The 23,016-nt window shown below is 45.3% G+C and overlaps 1 protein-coding gene across 1 annotated transcript in view; it reads right to left on the bottom strand.

The window, feature by feature from the left end:
* PLEKHM3 (pleckstrin homology domain containing M3) overlaps positions 1–23,016 on the bottom strand; it is an 86,852-nt gene that overhangs the window by 52,025 nt on the left and 11,811 nt on the right. Inside the window, exon 3 of the mRNA XM_074595252.1 lies at positions 11,775–12,710. Coding sequence (XP_074451353.1) covers positions 11,775–12,710 — 936 coding nt within the window. The remainder of the gene's footprint in view (positions 1–11,774; positions 12,711–23,016) is intronic.

The raw sequence follows: 23,016 nt of genomic DNA, 5'->3' as shown, positions 1-23,016 counted from the left end.
TAGCCAACACTTACTCATGTGGGGGACGAGGATGGGGATGGGACTGGACACACTGATTTCACTGAACGGCCACTGTGTGCTCCCTGCTACTCCACAGGCTGCTAGTTTGTCTTAGTGCCCTAACTCCTATCTGTTAGACTGAAGGCAAGAATAAGCTGAACTCCAATTTGAATTGCCATCATCCTAAGCTAAAATGTTTGCAGCTGAGAAGTCAACATTTTAGGGCCTGATTTCTTGCAACCTCCTAGAGCCAGAAACTCACTCCAGTCCACTGAGAGAGTTTCCTCAGGAGAGGAATGACAAAGCACAGAAGTGCCGGGAGGGCTTCACTTCTCCTCCCTGTGTCCAGCCCGTAAGCACTGAAGGTCTCCGGGGTGAAGCGGGTCTCAGCAAGCAACCTTGGATGCCCTTCCCTTCAGAAAGGGTGGTTTTATAAAGTAGAGAAAGTGGAAGAAGTTCCTATCCAAGCAGCATGCATTCCTCTCTCCCTTATTCCGGCCCTTCTCTGAGGCCACGTTTGTTTCCTTGTTCCTCAGAAACACATTTTTACACAGTGTATTTCCCACTCCTCTTCATATCAAGTAAATCGCATTCTGCAAAGCTACATAACAGTTGTAAGGTTGGGGTATTTTAGATGAGAATCTGGCACCGGCACCTACCTTACATTTTCCCTTACCTTACAAGCTTTGCTGTTTGAAAATCACCATCTTTTCCATTCCTATCTGTTGTGAATCATAATGATGGCTATTTCTACAATCCTTTCAAATCAAGTTATCAAAGCCCTGATTTTCTTTGATGTTATGCAGTTCAAAGTGATGTAGTGTGACAAACATATTTCTGTGGCATAGACCACTTATGCTACTTTGGTTTTTTAAGATGGAAAAAATAGAGCGAGAATGAGAAAGAAAGAAGAGGAGGAAGAAATAGTTTGTGGCTTAATGCCTTTGGCCCACACCTGGACGTTCATGTACATAAACTTGCCATCACGTTTACCAGAAGCAAAGCTAGTACTGATTCCTGGCTTTAAACTCTTGAACATCCCTCCCAGCAAGATAGTCAGATGTAGCTGACCACCTCAGAGATCGGTAACACAACTCAACAAATAGTTTGGGGTGGGGGAAGGAATCATTTCATGTTTGCAGAGAAAACATTTACTTGCCCATAGCTAGAGAAAGAACCTTCCACAGGATGGGGGGAAAAAGCAGCACAACTTTCACCAAGCCCCTCTCACCTATTCCTAATGCTCATACAGAATATTATCCACACAGCATCTGTACAAAGGTCTGGCAAACCCTGAGCCTAGAGCAAGGAGAATAGTGCGGTATTTACTGTTACCCCGAATCATCCCTACCTAAAGGATGTTACAGAGCAAGCTACAGAGGGAAGAAGTGTAGCTGTAGCTATACTGTTAGCAAAGTGAGGGAAGGAGTAATCCCAAACCTTTCATCACAGAAAATATAACGAAACAGCCTTGGAATCAAGCAAAGAAAATAGGGGTTAGAAAAAATAGCAGCAAGAAAGCGCTGCTGGGCACAGATGAACCTTTCTCAACAACATGTTGGTGAGCAGAACAGGAGTATCAATACCAAGAAGGCTCATGTCCAAGTGCTAAGACTTCGGGAAGAAAAAACTACAGGAAGATGAGGTTAAGAAGTTATAACAAGTCTCTCAACTTAAGGCAGTGGTAAGGATAGTATGGAGGAGGAATCCAAGACACTCGAATACAATCCCTCTTCTGCAAAGTGTGGAAAACACAGTTTCTGCTGCTTTCAGAATGTTGCATGCTCTTACGGTCAAGGAAGATGCACACAACTATTATTTTTATCCAGATACCTTTTTCTCTAATCTTGTAGCAAGAAAAGACTGGAGTAGCTCAACAGTGAGACAGAGAAAGTGGAACTAGAATTAAGTACACAACTGTTTTCATTATTCAATAAAGTTCCTTGCTCAGTATCAGGAAAAAGCAACTCCCTTGTGATTATGTACCATAATTAAATCTGTGACAGATTAGCTTAGAAGCTAATTCGTTTAGAAACAACATACAATATCAAGAAAAGAAAATGACCCACAGACTTCAAAAAGCTTTCAGCTTGATAAAGCCATAAAGCAGACTAAGCAGAAGGAGCACAGCAACAAATTTTCAGTGTTAGATCAGACATACAACATTGCTGTAGCTGCTCAGCACAAACAGAAAGAGAAGGTGAGAATTACTTCAGTTACTCGCCTTGTGTTTCTATGCATCTATTCCTATTCACTCCACCATGGGAAAACTCAAACTCACAAGGAAGACACGCTAACAGTCCAGCTCAGTTCTCCCTCACGTCTACCCAGGTTCGAATTTGCATTACACTTTGTCCTTTTCCCAGCGTTACTTTTTTTCCAAAGCAATTCTCTTTCTAAAGAAATAATAAAAAACTCATAAACCTCCAAGCAAAGTCTGACAGGTTACTTACCTTGCCTACTTTTTTTGTGAGCTTCTTATGGACTTCAAAAAAAACCCACAGCAAAACCTTAACAGATTAATGGCAGAAAATTTTCCCTGTTGAAGCCATGTGGGCTTACCCCTATCCAGCTATAATTATCTAAGCAACATATAAATCTCACATTATTTATGTCAGCAACGTACACATCCTACTTTAATTATAATCTAGATCAGCTTCTCCAGAAATAAGGAAGGGTTCACTAGTCCCTGACTCCCAGACTCATTTTTCTTTTTAAATAGACTCCAAAGGATGGAGCAACCATTCTGAATCAATGGAAACCTTGACTAATAGCTGGAGCTCAGGACTAAGCCCTAAATTAACACTCTCCCCATCTTCGTTAGTTCCATTTGAAGGTACAATGCATAGCCCTGTCTTTCCTGTCTTGCACAATCCCGCTCAGCTGATTTAGCCTGCCCAGTCTAGGCTTGCTGGCTACAGGCTCTACCTGGGCTGGGGAGACAGGCCACTCCAGAGGGTGACCCACCCCATGGTACCAGTGACGTCTCACAGGCACACTGCTGCAGAGCATCTCTCCAAGGCAGATGAGATGAATCACCCCCTAGGCACACGGGCTTTCTCCCAATCAGGGAAGACTGGATTAGCGTAGACACCCAATATTTAGACTGTGAGGGGTAGGCAAACTAAACAACACCCTTTAGTGTCAGTCGTGCTGATCACACAGAGCTGTGACCTTCTGCAAGAAGATGAACAATCAAGAAAAAAAAATCACTGGTGGAAACAAGCCAGGCGATAGCACATATACGTGCATACGCAACATTCTGCGTATTTGCATTATATTTATCTTTTGTGGAAGACAGCATACAAACCTGATGCAGGTTACACAGCTAAATTCTGCCTTCCCAATAAACTAATAGTAATTAAGCCTGCAAATGTAACACTGGAAAAACATAAATGTCAAAGCGTAAGCTTGCATTTTGCATATATGTCAAGAACAACATTTCGTCAAAAATCAGGACCAAAAAATACTAACCGTGTGTCAAATGGCTGCAACAAATCTACACTTTTGGATGTGTGTAGGTGTGGATCTACACTTTTGGATGTGGATCTACACTTGCTTTTTATTTGCTTGGATTTCCCCGCTTGAATTTCACCTGAATATAGGTTCTTTTACCTTTAGCGTCAAATGCTGGGAGGGGCCGAGACACCATTCTTCCCAGAGAACTTGCTCCATGGGAATTACAAACAGCTATGGAGACACGCTTCACACACTGTTATAGGTTGTGAATCCTTAAATGCACGGCCAGTTTGCATTCACCTAGTGCATCCTTGCAACTGCTTTCTCCCCATTCCCGGGACAACAGTGCTGAGGAAGAATACCATATATTTCAAGTTGATTTGCTATTATAGGATTATTCCATGCAGTATCTGGTGCTTTGCTGAGACTCTGAAGTGCTGTCTGACAGAAGGGAATGGGAGCTCCTGTGGAACGACTTATTGGCAGGATTCAGTAATTCACCAGCTCTTTAGTCAGGGATGGGAACTGAACACGTGTTCTGGGCCAGCTCTTGAAGCCTGCCAGCTAGGAGTAAGTTGATAATTTGAGCATAGTTAATAATGATATTCCCATTCCTACAGTTGATTACACTCATGCTTAGTTTTATATACTGAGAAGGTGACAAGAGAACAGCGCAAAGAGCAGGCCAGCTGTTTGTGTGATCAGAGCAAATGCTGGTGCCAGTGTCCTCATCTGTGGCCAGGTCATTTAGCAAAAAGGGTCTCTACTTAACTCAGTTTCCATTTCTGCTCCGCAGTTAGTTTGAACATCACTTACCCCTGGCCGGCTCACTCATTTACTGACACTGAAGGCTACCTGGTTTGCTAAGTTTCATTTATTTGATACAGCAGCTATTAACATACCTAGAAATAATCATCTCTGTTTCTGTTTGAACACACAGCTGGTTTTGTACCTCCTGTTAACATGAGGAACTACTATGCAGTAAGTGTGGTTATATATTTTTGCCAATGCTATTTGGCTGAATTTTTTCCTTGTCGCACATTACTACCACAGCACTATTTTGGGCATATGCACTGTTCAGATTTACGGAGCACGGGTATGTACCAGAGTCTATTGAGGTTGCAGAAGGCCAGACTCAGAACCTGAAACTTCTCACCAGTTGGCCTGTGGTTTGTTCTGTAACTTGTTGTACATTCCCCCTGATCTGATTCACATGTAATAGTTTTGCTGATAATAACACTGCTTTGGCATGTGACAGAACCTGGGGGGAGCCCTGCTAACACACACACACACACATGAACACGCTAGTTTTACGGTGGTGGACCTAAAGCAGCCATTTGCCTTCTGTATTTGTCCCTCAAGGTGCACAGCTGCGAGGATGCTCTGATGATGAGCAAATGCACAGTGCACATTGCAGCTTTTTTTCCAGAGCAGCATTAAGAGGGGTTCCCTATGATGCCAGCTTCTGCAAAACCTCTAAGATTCCCACATCTTTGCCACCTCTTCTCCTCTGTCAAATTTTGTTAAAACAGTCAGGCAGATTCAAATCTTACGGGGCAGGGGTCAGCATTATAGCACAAGCTTTGTCTTCTTAGGAAACTAAATTAACCATCATGTCACAAACCAGCTCAGGGACCTCATATAAACTGCAACTGCAGAAAAAGTGTTGTGCCGGTATACCCTGCCTATGCCTTTCTGTGAAGGCAAGGCCTTTATTAGCAAAAGCTGGCTTGACTGATTTAAAAGATGCTAGCCCAACAGATAAAGCTGTCTCTTGTAACACAATTCATGAGGAACCTCTGGTTTCTCTACAGAATAAGAGAGTGTGAGAGTGAGTGTGTGTGTGTGTTTGTAACTTTATGCCAAAAGATTCATCAAGACTGGCTTCACACAATAAATGGAACCAAAAAATCCCCAAGCAACCAAGAGTTCTTTGGGGGCAGTGGAACTAACACCTAGGTATTATGGTGGAACATAATACCTAGGTATTATGGTACATAGTGGAACTAATACCTAGCACCCACAAGCCAGGAAGAAGCAAGGCACAGCCAAGGACAAACACAGAGCCTACACTGAAAGTAGAGAACATGCCCATACACAGCAGAACCGAGCTCACAACAGTAAAATAAATAAGCACAAATATTTTATGTGTAATGGGGGAAGGAAAAAAAAAAAAAGAAAACCCCCAACATGGTGAAAACCTGCAGAGTTGTTCACAGAGCCAGATTAGAGCGATGGGGTCACCTATCCCCATACGGGCAGCACAGGTGGAATAAGCCTGACAGGAGGAATACGTAGATTCATCAGCTAAGACATTTGTATCAGCTGTTCTGCCTGCAGGGCTGAGGCAAAGAAATCAGTAAAACACCATCTGAAGACTGCAAAGTGCACATCAGAGCACAGGACAGGCACCAAACTGGCCAAGTACTCATCTAAACTGCTCTTCTGGTCAGCAGCAGGCCAAGCCCAAACCAAATCCTATGAAGGTGAAAATCCCACTCTGCAAAGGTGCCAGCCAAATCTAGGAAGATGAAGGACCTAACCTTCTACCAGCTTAGACAAAGCTGCCATTCCTCCTAGTCAAGCCATTTTAGAATTGGATTGAAGAGCTCACTCACCCTACCGCTGAAGATTAAAGGACTTCTGAGATCATAACTGATCACTGATAACAGGTTTAATCAACACAAGCAAGTAAATGAGATACCATACAGTATCTTCTGATCCTTCCCCGAACAAAAGCTATCACATGGCAAGGCACTGTGGACCAACAACCTTGTGTTTTGAAACATGCAGGTCCACTGCAAATTAAGTACTCCCTCCTACACAAATTCAAGTCACCCTTGTCTGGAAACCTTCCCCTCCTCCTCCCAACAAGTCAGTGGCCTTGTTTAGACATGGTGTATTTTCCAAATACTATTTTAGACACAGATGATGTTTTTTCTGCTCAGCTGGTTTTGGATAGCAAAGAGTAAGAGTTTAGAAATACCACTGGTAGCAGTGGAAGTTTTACTTTTGAATGAATAGAAGCAGAGCCTGAAAGTCACATACAAGACTGGAAGACTGTGGTCTAAAGTGAAGATACTTAAACAATAAAACCTTTACAGTGCAAAACACATTCTCAAGGGATTTTACAGATTCTCATATACAGGGAAGGCAAAAAGCTGCTGAAGTCTTGGAACAAAGAGATCAATTGAAATGAAACCAAGCACAAAATAGACACAGCACTTAGAAAGCACAATCCTAAAAGCCCTGGACAGGTGAGAACAATTGTTATTTCAGACTAAAAATGTGACAAGAGCTCTGACAAGCTTCCAAAGGACCTTCTGGTATTTTATTATTGTGCTATGTTTGCCAAGATTTGTCCCCTAGTATTTTTATTTCAGTGACATGCTACAAATAGGTGCTGGGTGTGACGACTGTTCACAAAGTATTTGCTAAATTCAAGGAAGAGGCACCCACACTTTTCAACTATCTGGATTTGAGAAGTTTCAACTATATGGCTTTTTGAGAAGTTGAACAAAGTCAACATCGAACCTGGCTAATGCTTTTTTCCTTTTTTTTTTTTTTTTTTTTTTTTTTAAAATCACACTTACTGGCTTGCAAGCTACTAGGAAAATACTTTCTTTTCATTGGAGTTGGGGGGGAGGGGAAGGAACTTTACTTTTACCTCAGCAGGGGCTAGTTTCAGACCAGTGTGGTGAGCTAGAGCATAGGCTGCATGAGCTGGTCATGTTGCAGCAGACTGTCCCCCATGTTGATCACGGCACTAGAAGCAGGATGACTCCTTGAAAGCCAACCAGCTTTCCACCTGCTGCTCAATTTGACAGGGCTGCAAGCTCAGGAAATAGCACATTTACTAATCTTGGCTTCTCTGCACCCAGTGTTCAGCTCAGCCAGCCAAGCCAGCGGAGCCCTAATAGCAGTATTTATCCCTTTGGCAGGACATGGAGAAAGCAGGGAGGGAAAGACAGAAGGCACCCCAGAAGAGGAGCACGGAAAAGCCACACAGTCAAATAAAAGGGTGTAGAGCACATTTTGCAGAAGGCAGAAATTCCCACATCCATTAGGACTTGCTGTCTAAGCAACGAGAGTTCCTGGCAGACACAACTGACTTCTCTGGAAAAACGCTTGCTTTAATAAAGGACAGGGAGGGAAAAAATAAAAGGTGAAAAGGAAGAGAGACATCAAAAGAACAGAAGCAACGCAAAAACTGGAGGCAAGGGCAGAAGCTGTTTGTCTTCCCCATCTATGGAAACGTGAAGGCACACGCCAAGGGAACTGCAATAGTAAAGGGCAGCCAAGGACGTTTGCTCCTTACAGACCTCCAGTAGAGTTCCTCCAGGAGAAACGCCTGCCCTTCCCCAGGAGCCCACAGATGGCCCAAGAGGGAGACAGGACAGCCACTGGAGTACTTACATCCATCTACCGCTGTCTGCAAGATGCTGCCCTTGCCAAACACATGTTTTGATGAAAGCCACCTCATCCCAACTTTGTAACATGAACAGTTTGGGGATTTCTCTTGAATCCAGGTGAAATAAAGACATAAAAGATAATAACATCTCTTCCCCCCCCCCCCCCCCAAGATATCATCCTAACATGATGCATGTCTCTCATTTCCCACTTATTAAAGAACAAATCATAAAACCTGGTATTTACCTGCTTGGACTTGCAACCAACTTTCACTTCATACCCATTTAAAGACAAGGGATAAGTCCCTCCAAAATCTCACCTGAGCAGATCGATGCTCACAAATGCCACTCTTGCTCAGAGCCCCAAACACTTCCCACGGGAACCTTGCTGTACCCCAGCAACAGGGCAAGACCAAGCCTGTATTATATGAATGTGCAAAGGACAGAGAAGGCTGCCATTCCAGTGCCAGCAGTTTCTAGTTAACCCCACGTTCCAAAATGTATTGCTGTTCCAAGCCAAAAATATAATATTGGCAGCAAAGGTAAAAGTGTTTATAAAAAACATGCCTCTCCACTGTTAATCAGTGGCCTATTCATTAATTTTTGGAAATTATGAGAAACAATGCCCTGCCCTCCGCAGTAAGACAAAGGGTTAGAAATGTGGGGAAAAGCTTTTGTATCTGCTCACCAAGCAAAAGAAAACTTTTTTTCAGACTGCCCTTCTGACTCCAGTGTATCAACAGTTTGTCCCCCCTGCCCCATGACTACATCTGACACTACCGCCCTGGCTTCTATCAGGCGTTGAAAAGTGCTAGTCAGACTCCAAGATAAACCTGTCAATAGCGAGGCACCGACATTCATATTCTTCCCTACCTGCTTGTGAGTGTCAGCTGTTTGTCTGGAAGCAGCCCCTTGAAAAGCTTTTGCTGAGGGAGAAGAGGAAAGGGGGATGCAGAGGGCATTTCAAACAGAAAAAAAACCGAGGAGGGAAACCCCACAAAGACTGCAAAGAGAAAATAAAAAAAAAAAACAAAACGTGTCCCCACATAAGGTCCTCCCAACAACCTTCTTTATCAGAGATTCATTGTCAATCAATTAGCCAAGACAGCAGGGGTCTGTAGGAAGGGGGGTAGCTTGAGAGACAATGGTCTGTCCTGTTGTATTACTATTTAATCACTTTTCCTAAATAAATAAAGCAGCCCTGAGGTGCTGTCATGTCAAGGGAATTTATAACAAAAAACCCCTTCATTTTTCATTGGTCATTACTTTTCCTTCCCTCCCACCCCTGCAGGACTAGAGAGGGTTATTACTGTAGCCTTAAGTTCCATCTTTGTGTTGCTTGCCTTTGATTCCCACTCGGACCTTGCCACTTTCTGGCACTAATTTGTCAGGCCGAACAAAGGAGGGATTTGTACCTCCTGTAAGGTCTCAATTAGGAAAGGCTTCTGCTGTATTATGTGCCATTGGGACAGGACACAAAGACGGTAATTACAGGAATTTGCACTAAATGGCTGAAGAATTCACAGCAAAACTTTTCTTCCTCCCCCCTCCTCATCCTTTTCCAAGCTTACCCCTCCCAGCAGCCCTGGGGAAAACCCGCTCTCAATGCCTGCAAGCTGTAATTACCAACAGCAGGCCCCTTGGGTTAAACAGCAGCCCACGCCGGCAACGGCGCAAACTGACCGCGGGGAGCAAGGTACATGGAGTGAACCTCAGCTGGCTGGTGTGCCTCCAAAGCCTCCTCAGCACAAACTTTTCTGAGCCACACAAGTTTCCCCAGTTTCTCCCAGTTATAATTACAGTTATTCACGTCTATGCACCATGGTAACAGCTACAAGTTCCAGCTGACCCTCAAGGATGGCAAAGGGTCTGCTCCTACCATAAGCGCCCGTGCATCCCCATCCTCAGGGACGGGGAATCCCAGTGGCCAGCTTCTCACAGACTCTCCGCAACTCACATTTCTCTGCACAAGAGTGTTTGCTCAGTTTTGCAGACTAAAAAGAGATCACAGGAGCACTGGGAATGCCTGTATATTAGGAAAAGACTCCATGTAACGCTGACACGGTCAGAGCACCTTATTTCTGTTGGGAACACATAAGTGAGTACAGACAAATCATCCCACGTTTGGAAGAGGAAATCCACCCTTTCACACAGAAAAGTCTGCTCCCATACTATATAATGCAAGACTAAAACCTGTGTCACAGTAGAGACATTCATTTTGTTGCCATCCTAGGGCCTGATCCTATTTTTGAGGAGGTAATTGGAAACGCTCACTTGAAACTCTCTGGGACCTCAGTCAGAGAATGAGGCAAGATTACAAAATTTTCCTCTACTGAGCTTTGAATTAAAAGAAACGAGAAGAAAGGAATAAAGTTTTAACCTCATCTGGGACACTATCTTAGAATGAGGCTGTCAGTTCTGCTGTCTTCTTGAGTTTCACGAGTCTGTCTGCTGGGTAACACACTGGGCTGGATCCATCTTGGGGTACTTATTTGAGCCGTTCCCAGAGTCTCCCTGCAGCTTTCACTCTCACAACTACCCTTAGAGGTAAGACATGACCATTGCCCAATAGTGTTCAGCTAATCAGTTATCACAGGACCCAGGCACCTGCAGTTTCAGCAGTAGCTTGGCACATAATTACTCCCAGAAAAAATGGACGTGAAGTCACACAAAGTTTGTGGCCAAGAACAGAACTGAATTCACGCAGAAGCCCCAGTGTGACCAAATCATTAACTGCAGTGAGGCCAACCTTCAAGATGCTCCAGCTGCCAGGTGGGTGCAACGCATGGTGGAGAGGTGAGCAGGAACACCACCTGCAGGTGACCACCAGAGCAGGACGAACCCAGCTGCACCCACAGCCAGTTCGGACAGCAACCCAGTACTTCTGGGGCTCAGGTCTCCCTTGGAAGGGATTCAGGCCAGCCAGCAGGTCCTGGGCCCGCACAGAGCCCCCCCAGAGCCATGTGTGGTTCCAGAGCAAGAGGAGACACCCACATCAGACAGCTCCTCTACCCCAGAGCAGAGTGGGGAGGAGGCAGGACCCTCATAGCTCCCATAACAAGAAAACCCTCCAGAAACGCCGCTTCTGATACAGCTGACTATTTCTAAGCGGATACAACTAAAGCCAGCCAGAGTACAATTTAGGCACAAAGCTCCCAAATTTGCTCCACAAAGACGGCCCCCGCTGAAGTAAAAGGACAAAGAACTGCATTCATACGGGTCCTCTCTATTTTCACTTCATTCCCAAGCTGGATAAAATCATGCTTTTGCCTCAGAATAGAGTCAGCATTCAAATGAAGCAAGATTTACAATTAGATGCAGAGGCTTAAGGTCATGTTTTCACCCCCGCCTTAAGAACCAAGCAGATAAGCTCATGCCTGAACTTCAGTCATGGAACACATGTCGCTAAACAACAGTGTTTCAGGGAAGCATATATGTTTTTGAGGAGTCTCCCCAGATGACCCAGAGGTGAAACTGAGCTCCAAAAAGAACTTGGAGGAGACACGGTAATAAAAGGAAACAAAATCGATAGAAGTCAGAAAGTTGCATCATATTCAGAACTCAAATCCCTTTGATTCTGGACCACCTTTCCAGTGTCCTGAAGCAAGAAAACAGCTCAGCCACCTTGTTAAGGCAGCCCTGGCCCATGTAGTGCCATATGTTACAGGCGCAGGATCTAATGTTTCAGCATTGCTTATGAAATGCAGGTGAATCCCTAAATATCACAAAGGCTTTTCTCCACCTTTTACAGAGAGCAAAAAAAGGCTAACACACGGAAGTGTCTACGGCCATAGTGTGAAGCAGGGAACGGCTGTGTGCTGCCAAAACACATACGTGCTCTTCCAAGTGATTTTTTTTTTCCTGTGGAAGGGGAGTGGGTAAAGATGCCGCAGCCTGGTTGCTTACCTGCACACTTGAAACTCTGAACCGTGAGCCCTCTCTCTAGAGACAGCGTGGTCAGGATGCTCAGGAAGCTGGTGGTCACAGACTGGCGCTTGCTCTTTCTAAGATCATTTCCAAAGAGCCGATCTCCAGGCTTGTTCCTAAGTGTGACCTGTGGGTTCTGAGTTAAACTTCTAGTAGCATTGGCTGCTGCTCTCAGTGCCTCCATCCACTCCTGGGCCCTCTGACGGGTTTCTGCACGCAGGCGGAGGACATCTTGAGGAAAAATGACCTGAAAGCAAGAGTCACAGCCATCCTGAGTATCTGTCTGCACCGACAAGCACACATCGACATTGTAGCTCAGCAGAGGATCTTCATCAAGCCTACCCGGTTGGAATGCCATGAGATAAGACCTGTTCAAGACAAAAGTAAATGCCTTCCAGTTATTCTGGACAGTTAACCTATAAAGAGTTCCTGATTTGAGAATATTTTGGTACTCTTTAGTGTTTTCAGTCAAATTCATGGATAGCAAGAGCTCCACGGGCTTTTCTAACAATCCATTGGTTTGAGAAAGGTCACTGTTATTTTCAGGCTTTGGCACATTCTCCAGTTTCTCCTGCTGTCTTGTGAAAGCAGGCACAGAAGCACGCACTGCCTCCCAGAGTTTGTGTCCCCAGTCCAAAGCCTCCCATGAGGACTCCGCCTTCAGCTGTAGCTGCGAGTTGTCTGACAAGACAGCGTCCACCACCTTGGTTTCAATGCAACCACTAACAGTGACCCTTTGAAAACGCATGAGGGGATACACGGTGGGAAGAGTCTGGTTGCCACTGCTGTCCAAGCAATACAGGTACAGTTTGTATGGGGAGAGCTCAGCGTAACAGGTTTGCCAGTAGCTGTCATTGTCTCTTCTAATTTCTACGTATCCCTTCTTCAGAATATTTGGGAACATTGGCTTGTGTTCTGGAGGAAACAAAATGAGAAAGTTACCATTAATTATTTTTAAATAATCATCTCAAATTGCTATGTCATTCTGGCTTATATATCTCTCCTGCCCACACATGATGTATCTGGAGGATGGGATCACAGAAATAGCCTTCACACCAAAGGGTATAATTACCGCACTTTTTCACCCAGAGGTACCAAAACACTTTACAAAAAGGGGACGGGGAAACAGCGGGACAGAGAAACAAAGCAATTTTCCTGAGATTATTCAGGAGAATAGTGACACAGCAACAGAATACCACAAGTCTCCTAGAGCCTAGTCGAGAAGGGTACAATATTATCAAGTAATCTACTGCCAGTTAAAATAGATTTTGACAAAGAGAAACAAATACAAATCAGAACTCCACCTTTCCCTCCTGCCCTCCTCTTCCCCAGGCTCAACTTTATGCTTTCACAGACAACCCCTCTACCTCGCCCCAGTCCCAAGCAGCACAGGGGGATGAGGAACAGGGGGTCGTGGTCTGTTCCTCTCTGATGCTCCTTCCTCCTCACACTTTTCTCCTGCTCCAGTGTGGGTCCTCTCCAGGGGCTGTAGTCCTTCAGGATAAACCTGCTCGTGCGTGAGCTCTCCATGGCCACAGTTCCTTCAGGAAATCTCCACTTTCTCCAGCATGAGGTTCCACATGGGAGATACCTGCTCAATCATGATCTCCCCAGGGTCTCCAGTGCCTTCTCCTCCTCTGACCCTGGGCTGCTCCTCACACCCTCTTCCTCACTCCTCACACCGTCGTAGCGTGCTTTGCCCCTTCTGAAACGCACTCTGCCGGAGAGGTCCCACCTGTGGCTGAGGGGCACAGCATGGGATCTGGCCCGAACAGCCCCGCTGCCAGCAGCCGGGCACCGCATCTGGCACCTGGACTTACCCAGGACATGGGGAATGGAGAATTGTGCCCAGCAACAGCAGTTTCTTACCACATTTCAGTACGACCTGGGACCAAAATACCTTGCACAGCTCCATTTACTAGAGAGGAGCTTTGCTGATTTATAAGAATGGGACTCAGGACCAGCAGACATGACCAAAAATGAAAAGAAAGAGGCTGCCCAGACTTGAACACGTCTATCTAAGCACCTTAGCACTTCAAGTGCTGCAAAGCAGACCCCTTCATAAACCTTGGCCCAAAGCAAAGCCGAGGGGCATTTCTTCATCCCTACAAAACCAGCCATACATGAGTCACTCCAGGCAAAAAAGTAATACAAATTTAAAAGGAATTATCTAAAGCACTTCTGAGTTTTAAATAAGGTTTCTGTTCAAAATTTGTTCCAGTCTGATTTGCACCACTTCAGCCAGATACATGCAAATGTTGTATCTTCACCTTGGGCTGGACATGTGGCTCCTTGGGATTTTTGTTGGTACCTGTATAAATTCAGTGGCATTCACTGTTATGCTCTAACACTGACTTTTATAGTTGGCACCCCAAAACAACCCAGCCCTGAGGAACAAACTCTTGCTCCCCTTTGACTTCTACTTCACCTTTCCAGTAAGGGTACCTGCGATAGGTCTTGATTTACAAATGGTGGCAAAATTAACAGACACAAGTGAAAAGGTTTCTGCCTGCAGTTGTCCATCTCCCTTGGAGACTGCTATTCCCAACTCAGGAAGAAGGCAGCCACCTGGGAACAGCTCCTCATCCACTGCCTGGCACAATTAGGTCAAAACAAAATCAGCATTAATTGATCTTTAACATGTATTGTTACAAACAGCAGAAATACGGGAGTTGTGGGGAGTTGTTTCACTCGTGGTTTCTGCCCTCAGGCTGACAACCTTTGAAAGAAGGATAGGGTAAACAGCTGGAGGCACAAAATACTTTCAGCATCTCAGCTTAATCAGTTACCACTCACATTAACAGGCCACGGTCTAACAAGTTTTAGACATGATCAGCTCTGAGTGCACCCAAGATGTCTTCAAAGCAGAGCTAAGAGAACAGAAGCATCTGGGCTTGATGAAGCTCGGAAACAAAGAGCCAAAGATGAGCCTGTATGGAAGTTACTGCATGCCCATCTGTACCAGGCTTCCCAGCTAATATGGCCAGGATTGCTGACCAAGCTGCTCTCTCCACTGCTGGCTAATGGGTGAGTCTGTCTGTCCTCCCAGGGGCCCAAGGAGGGTCAGGGACTGTGAGTATTTGAGGGATTTAGTTACTGTCGAAGGGGCTTCTGATACCAACTGGTGAGAAAGGAGAACTTGGGCTGTAACCTACAGTCTGAGGAGATGCTCTCGTCCTTGGCTGAAAACATTGCTGTAGCTGGTTGTGAGAGTTTCGTGTGTGGGCAGGTGAAGAATTCAGCAACAGTGTAAAAGCTTTGGCTAGCTCTTCAGTGAAGACCAACTTTAAGGATTTATAAGGATTAAGTAGACAAGTTTCAATTAAACTTTCACATTGAACATACATGAGAATTAACTGTTTGATATACTTAATGTGAGTATGCAAACCTCATGGGGGTTAAAAAATGGGGGAAGGATGCTACCTCCCATCTGCACTAACAAAAAGGACGCACTTCAGTTTTGCCTTGCCAGCTCAGCCTCAGCTTCCCCACATAGACCACTTACTCAGAATGGAGCTTGCATTTAACACCATCTTCAAAGTAATCTATACTTTATCTACGAAGATTTCCTGCATATATGACTAAAACCAAAACAACAATTAAAAATTGCTCCTTTGGCACTAGGTCTGAAAAGGTGGAAAAGAAATCAATATAACTATACTTTGCCAACAAATAAGCTACTCGAGAGTAGTTCAGCTAAATATGAAAACTGAAAGCCTAATCTAAAACTCAAAATGGTAGAGAAAAAGCACACTTTCATATCCCAAATGGATAGATACATGCATGCACACGTACACACACACACACTAAAAGAGAACCAATTTTGTCCACCGTACATCTCTGGCCCTGACATTCATTAGTATTTCTGCGCTAACTCAAAAGCCATTAATTTCTCTGAAACCCACACTAATCCCTTTGTAGTGCAGATAATGGGCAGCCATTCTAGAGTCATCTTCCCTTTCTATTAATCCAATCAGGGAGGCAGCGCTTCTGCAGCTCCAACGGCAATCTCTCTCGCTTCCATCAAGTACAGATGACAGTTCAAGCTTCTCCATAATAAGACAACTCGTAACCTTCCCCCAGCCACCTCCCCCTTCATCTGCACACAGGTTTGCTTGTCTTTTGTTAAGTTAGAGAAAGGCTATCTCTCCCTGCCTTTCAGAGGCACCCCCCTCCCTCCTTCACCCCACTCCCTCCGTTCAAGCTCCCGTGAATCGGCTCCACTGACTCTCACTCGAACTGGGACAGAACCAGTAGCCAAGTTGATTAAAATTCAAATGCCTTGTATTGTTTAGGTCCAGGCAATAGATGCTGGCAGAGACAGGTTGAATCCATATGCTACACATACACACACACTTTACAACCCTCTGCTCCTTTATCTCCTCGACGTGCGGTGTGCCAGATAATACCTTCCACTCAGAGAGCAAACGCTACCATCTATCCATCCACCTTCCAAACAGAAACTGCATCTCTTTTTCTCCCTACAGAGACAGGGAGAGTAAATTGAGGAAGAGTAAAAAAAAAGGAAATAATCACAGTAAATGGCCCACGCATGAGCCATTTGGAGTTATAATTTCAAGGGAAGAGGGAGAAGGAGGTAGATAGAAACAAAGAGAGACTCAGCAGCTGGGGCAGGGCAATATCTTCCTCAGTGTCTCTCCTCTCCTCTGGGAATTGCCCACTTTTCCCAGACAGGAACCCTGCACCAAGCACACACCTACCCCTCTCCACACTTGGGGGCAATTGGTGCAATCAGCACCATAGGAGAGGGAGCCCAAACGTCACCTCAGCATGTCCAGAAGATACATGCTCCTGAACAACCGACTGTACTTGCGTCCCTGTTGGTATGGCAGAAAAACCTGCTGTTTTCCACCACTGAAACATTTTGGATGACAGTAATACCAAGTAACCTGGAAAAGGGCAGAAGCAGAAACGCCTAGTTTCTTAGGGGTGGCACTCCTCTCTGGGTTCCCTAATGCTTAGTAAGAGATGAGCATTAGGTTACAGAGTTTTTGTCAATAGTCCTCCTCTCTGATTTCCATAGAACTCAGCAGACACCTTTAGGCCCTAAAATGCTCTGAAATTGGGTTGGGCTAGTCACCTGCTTGGTGGGGCTTGCTGGATCAGGGACAAACAGTGCCTCAGCCAGTGTGAGTCAGACCCACAATGTCCACTTCCTTCCTACTTAAACATACAACCTTTTCTTCCCACCTGTTTTCCCATCTGACTCTGCAGGTGTATCTCTTTCAGGCGAGTATATCTGATTCCACTTGGAGCTGAAATAATAGCATTGATATTTAGCCACAAATTCCCAGCAGACGGCTGTCCTGGAGCCAAATCTGGCCTCTTCTCTCAATGCCAACTCTTTTCAAGAGACCACTACTTTTAACTAGGTAGCAGTTTGCATTAATTTATATAAAGAAACAGCATCTCTCCCCACCAGAAGGGCATTCGCTCTTTTTCACCTTCCTTAGGCTTAGGGAAAGCAAAACCTGCTTTGAAAATGTTGAACTTGCAAACTCTTAATTTTAGACTTATGCATCGCTAGTGAGGCTGGCTTAGCCATTTACCAAAAATAAGCTCCTCACTGAATGAACTGCCAAAACCAATGGATAAAGAACCTGAACAAATTACTCTTTATGTGTTTCCTTTCAGGTATGGCAATGCACAAGAAACATACGAGAAACTCTGCAGGATCCTGGCTGCCCAGTCACTCCATCGAATTGTTTTTGCTCCTCTGCAGCAAGTCGAACACTTGCATAGTGTTTGCTGAGCAGACCACGGGCACCCTGTGCGTGCTGACACAGTGCCTGTGCCAAGGGGGCAGTGGAGAAGAAGGCTGGATTCAGTCAAAGGGCAAGACCAACCCAAAACAGGACTCAACTCCGGAAGAGACAGAAGTATAATGAGTTGAAAGAGATGCTAGGAGATGCATAAAACAGCAGCACTTGCAAAATAAGTGAGACTATCAAATGAAGACGGATTTGCTGATTTCTTTAATAAATTCACTCAATTCAGCTTTAAAAAGGAGGAAGAAAGGGTATAAAGTGACTGTCAAAGCTACAAAAACAGGGTCAGTTCACATTAGCAGAGTTAGCTGACGCCACTAAGGGAATAATAGCAACTAACCTGAAAATTCAGTTATGAAAGTCACCACAACATCACTGGAAGCAATCAGCACTGCCCCAGGAGATGAAAACTCTGTTCATTAGCTTTATGGAGTGTTGTAACTCCAGAACAAGAATCTCCATATAGAATAACCCTCCCAACCAGAACAGCTTCACAACCAAACTCATCAGTGCTGCTAACTGTAATCCTCCTGCACTGTGAATTCATCCCCTGTATATGAGCCCCTCCCATTGCCTCCCACCGCACTCCCCTCTCCATCACTCTGCACCCTCCCACAGCCTCCCAGCCAAGGCAGTGGAGTAGGACACGTTTCCCTCCACCCGAGGCAGCTGCCTAACCTAGCCCCTTCCGCTGCTGCTGCTCTCTGCCAGACTCCATGGCTGTTCCAGCTTGGAGGGTGCCCAAGCCTGAGGAGCAATCAGGAGTGAGCCTGCAGGGAACAAGTGCAGCGCTCCCCAAATGAGACAGGGGGGATAGAGGGGAAGTATCATCCAGCAGATGAGTTGAAGTGAGGTGATCCAAATTATACTCCCATTTGATCTTGGGCAAAGCGCCTCACCTCTGTTTGTCCCTGCGCACCCTCCCTATCCTTACTGTGTGGTATAGTTAAGCCATGATCTCCCGGGAGAAGGGGCTATCTCTTGCCAGATGCACAGACAGTCCCTGGCGCTTATGGACCCCCGCAGTGGAGGGCATCCAAGTCACGCTGGATTTTAAATAACATTTTTGCCTCCTTAAGTCTTGAAAGGCCTCAAATCTCTGCAGTACGGCTACTTTTTTCTTGACTACCTTTTAATGTTGAAAATAAATGGGCCACAGCGGGGGCATCAGTTCTCCAACTGGCTTGATACCTCCGGGATTATTTCCAAGTGGTTTGAGGCTTCCTGCTCTCCAGAGAGGAAGGTGCAGAAGTGTTGTTTCCGCACATCTGCCTCTTGGATGACAGCACCATTATCTTCTGCACAACACCACGGATCTATAATGTCCTGCCATCCCAGTGGCAATTAACAGGCTATTGGTTTGCCCTGGCTGTGCAGCTTCTCCACACCACAGACAAAAGACAGTGCTACAGGGGTGCTTTTTGCAAAATCACAAATGGCAATTGGGCTTCAGAAACCTCTCTGGAAGATGGGTCAGGAGCTAGGCTTTACCTGGCCATCACTGGAGGGGAAGCATGAAGGCTGCAATGTCACACCTCCAGTGTTTCACACCTCTCAGGATCTCTGGCCACCTCCACCTCCGCAGTAGCTCCCTTACCTGCTAGCTTTTCCAGCCAGCTGTCTTTGCAGCTCCTCCCCGAGCAGAACAACGGCAGCAATTGATGGCACTGCCATCTGCTCCTGTGACCCACCACCACAAACCTGCTCAACACACTGATATATACCACTAAATGCTGCATGAGCCAACATCACAGGCACAGAGCTAATACCAGCCACCACCACTCATGCCGAAGGTGAGGACATCTGGCAAACAAAGAAAACACCCTAACATAAAGTCTGGGTGGTCACCAGAATAAGAGAAAGCAGCACTGTAAAGTGACTCCTCAGAATTCAAGGATCACCTCCAATGCCCAGCCTGTGAATCAGTGGTGTGTTGCTCATGAATACATATTTAGATGTCTCACCTCCACAAAAACACACTAGAAAAGTATGTAATATGTACAAGAACTATATGAAGAGGGGCTCAAAGCTCTCTTGAAATATCCCCTGCACAACTGAGTACAAAATCATACCTTCAAAGCGGCCCAAATGATCACTAGTAGGCTCCCAGCCAGATAAAAAGTTGTGAAGAGGGAGGGGAGGGGGGGGAAAAGGTATTTTTTAAAACCAGTCTGCTGAAAGGAGGTGGTGAAATCCTGGCCTTGATCAGACAGAGTAGAATTTGGGCCCATTGGCCAGTTTTAAGGCAGTTGCCTTTCTCTGGTATTTTGCCATGCCACAGTGCTGCAAACACCCCATAGGCTCAGCTTACTGACAGAGCATACTGCCAAAACGAATGGGGCTGGCTGAGTACCTGCGTCGCTGCTTTTTGGAGAGGGGCACAAGGCATCAGCCTTCTGCAGTCAGGACAGGTTATCAGCGTGCAGGTGCTCAGCGCAATGACAGCTCTGGAGTTCCCCAAGCTCACAGGCATGGCAGGCAAACAAAACAGCTACCCGGGAAAAGTACTGTAGCACCCACACTCTCGGGAGTGCCTGTGTTTGAATGAAAACATCCACATGACCATTAAAGAAAGATAACTGCTCACACATTGTGTTTTACTGATCTAAGCAAGCTCTTGCTGGATACCACAGAAGCAGCATTCTCCCTTTGTTTGCCAGGCCACATGCCCAGAAATACAAAAGCCTGTGCTGAATTTGCTTACAACTTCCGTCTTTGCTAGCTCCGCTTACGGCTTGACACTGCTCTGACAGTGCTCACTTCTAGTACACTAGCTGTTTTGCCAGCAAGCCTAAGGAGATACTGCCCCGAAAGGCACAGCTTCTTTTCAGATCCTTTTCTTTCCCAGCACATGGAAAGGATCCAGTTTCGTTTTATTTGTATTCTAAAAAAGCAAGCAGAAGGAACAGATAAGCTCATAGTAATAAATATACTATGAAGATAAGGGGAAAAAAAATTGTGGAGAGTTAATCTATGCAGCAACTCGGTCAGCCTCAGAGGACTGGGAGACCTCTGCAGGCTCCAGAGGGAAGTCCTTTACTGCAATGAGGACTGAAAAGAGTGGCTGAAGTTGCTCCCAGTATCTCATATGCATTCATTTAACATGTATTCAAGCCCTGGAAAGGGATGTCTCCACAGGCTGTGGCCACCATGACCCCTTCAACCACTGCAGCAGCTTTTATCCAACCTTAAATTACATTTTTCAGTCTCTTGTGGAGAATAATTACCAGTCACAGATACATGTACCTGCAACATCTACTTTCTTGCTTTTGCTTTTCTCTTTTCAGCTCACAGTGGCAGCAAACTCTATGGCAGGCTCTCTTGTGAACACAGAGGGAAGCAATACCACGGCTACCTTCTAAAACCTGCACAGCAGCTGAACAGAACAGGTTAAGGAAACAGGTGAAAAGAGTGCATTTTCAGAGCACAGAAGTTCTCCTTCCTCAAAGAAGGTACCGCTGCCTTCAAACATCCCATGCAGAAAGGCTCTTGGAGGGCACACAGCAAGCCCTGACAAATACCTTGCACCTTTGCAAAAAGCAACAGAAAAAGCATGGGCCGAGAACCTTAGATGTACTGTCTGCTGCTGGGATTCAGGTGAGTACTGGGAGAAGTTCTTCAGCCACTCATTCTAATCCATTTCCCTCCCTTGCTTGGTTCACCTTTGAAATCCCAGAACTTGACCATACTGAGTCTCTTCTGTAAAAAGCCGTTTTGAAGAGATCTACACTTCTGGCAGCACTGAGCCCAGCAGTGGGACTTGTTCATGGTACCACAGAGAAATTGAGGAATGGATGGGCTATAAGATACCTGACACTGTTGCAGACAGTGTAAAAACAAGGGTTTTCTTCATGGAAATCTGTCAATTTCTGTTTTTCTTAAGAGTGCTAATATTGCTATACTTCACAAAACTACTTTGTAGATGGGAGGTCTTCACAGTTATAACTCACAACTACAAACTGTTTCACACGAAATCATAACGATAAGGAGTATATCACACTAACACAGTTTGTTCACTTTTCCTGTATGGAGAAAAACTTCACTGCATTAACTGCATTTAAACAGCACATGTGCCTGTTGAGGGGCTGGGAAGAGTACCGCTGAATTCCGCTGCTACTACTAAAGCTGCATGCCTTGGGTACACGCTGAATCCTGGGTAGGGTGACTGAATCCTGGACACAACCTAGCTTCAGGAATCCCACAGTGAGATCCAGCTGTACACAGAGTGCGTTTCTTGTCTTTTCCTCTCATGGTTATAACACAGAAGGTTTTCTATCAAGCTCTTCTAGACGCTGTCTTGAAGTCCCGGTATAGACTCGACTCTGGATACAGCAAGGTCCTTTTAGGGTTTCCAGAGGGTTGGCACGTCTCCCAGGGTCTGTTGTCTCTAAGCAAGGTGGACTGGAACGGCTGAAGCTTCTTAAAGTGCGGCGACTCTCACCCAGGAGGGGTGAGACTCTGCAATACGTGGTCCCTGACTTCGGAAGCAATAGTGTCCCAGCACTGCACTTCCCAATAAAATTTCTTTGTTTGACAGAAGGTGAAGAAAAACCTACATCATTGTTTCTAGTTTGCTTCCTTTTATGAACAGCCGCATCACACCATCTTCCATTTGTGTGTAAGGGAGGAGCAAATGTATTTTGCTTCACCCCAGACAGAGGTGCAATGCATCAGGGTGTGCCCCAATGTGTTCCCGCAGTTGCCTAAGCCCTGGACTGACAGAAGGGAGGACTTGTTTGGCCTCGGACTATGCTGCTCAGCACCAGCTGGATTGGCAGCTCGCTTCTTGCAGCTTGGGGATCCAGTGGCAGCTTGAAATCACTCTCACTGAATAAGTACATGAACAAGTCTTTAAATGCAGGATGGCTTAGGTATTTCTTATTATAAACAGTCTAAGTAACAGAACCCCTTTCTTTTTCTGAGGGCTCCATGGGGAAATTGTGCCAAAAAGATTAAGCTTAAAACACTATCGGGGACGTGTATTGACATTTAATGGCTAGATTTTAAAAGTTTTGCATGCTAAGTTAAACCCATGAGATGCCCAGAATACAGCTAACAGAAACTGAGAGCTCTGTGTCCTGTTCTGCATCCCTTCCACAGGAAGGACACAGACCAGAGACCCCACTTTGCAGAAAACATTATATCTCCCTAAACAGAAATAACAGCACGAATACTTGCCTTTGTAAACCTGGAGCACCCTTCTTTGGGATACAGCAACTATGTCACAATATAATACAATAACCTACAGGTTGTGTATGTATATATACATACATACATAAATACCTACATATTATATATATTTATATACGCACACATCCACAAACACAACCATTTAGGCACCTGCTTTTCATGCTCCAAAACAGCTGACTTACCTGGAAAACCTAAGCCAAAATGCTTGTTTTAACCCTAAACAGGCTATCTATTCATAACTG

Source organism: Larus michahellis, chromosome 7 (assembly GCF_964199755.1).
Source record: "Larus michahellis chromosome 7, bLarMic1.1, whole genome shotgun sequence".
Lineage (NCBI taxonomy): Eukaryota > Metazoa > Chordata > Aves > Charadriiformes > Laridae > Larus > Larus michahellis.
This window is presented reverse-complemented; position numbering and strand designations above follow the sequence as displayed.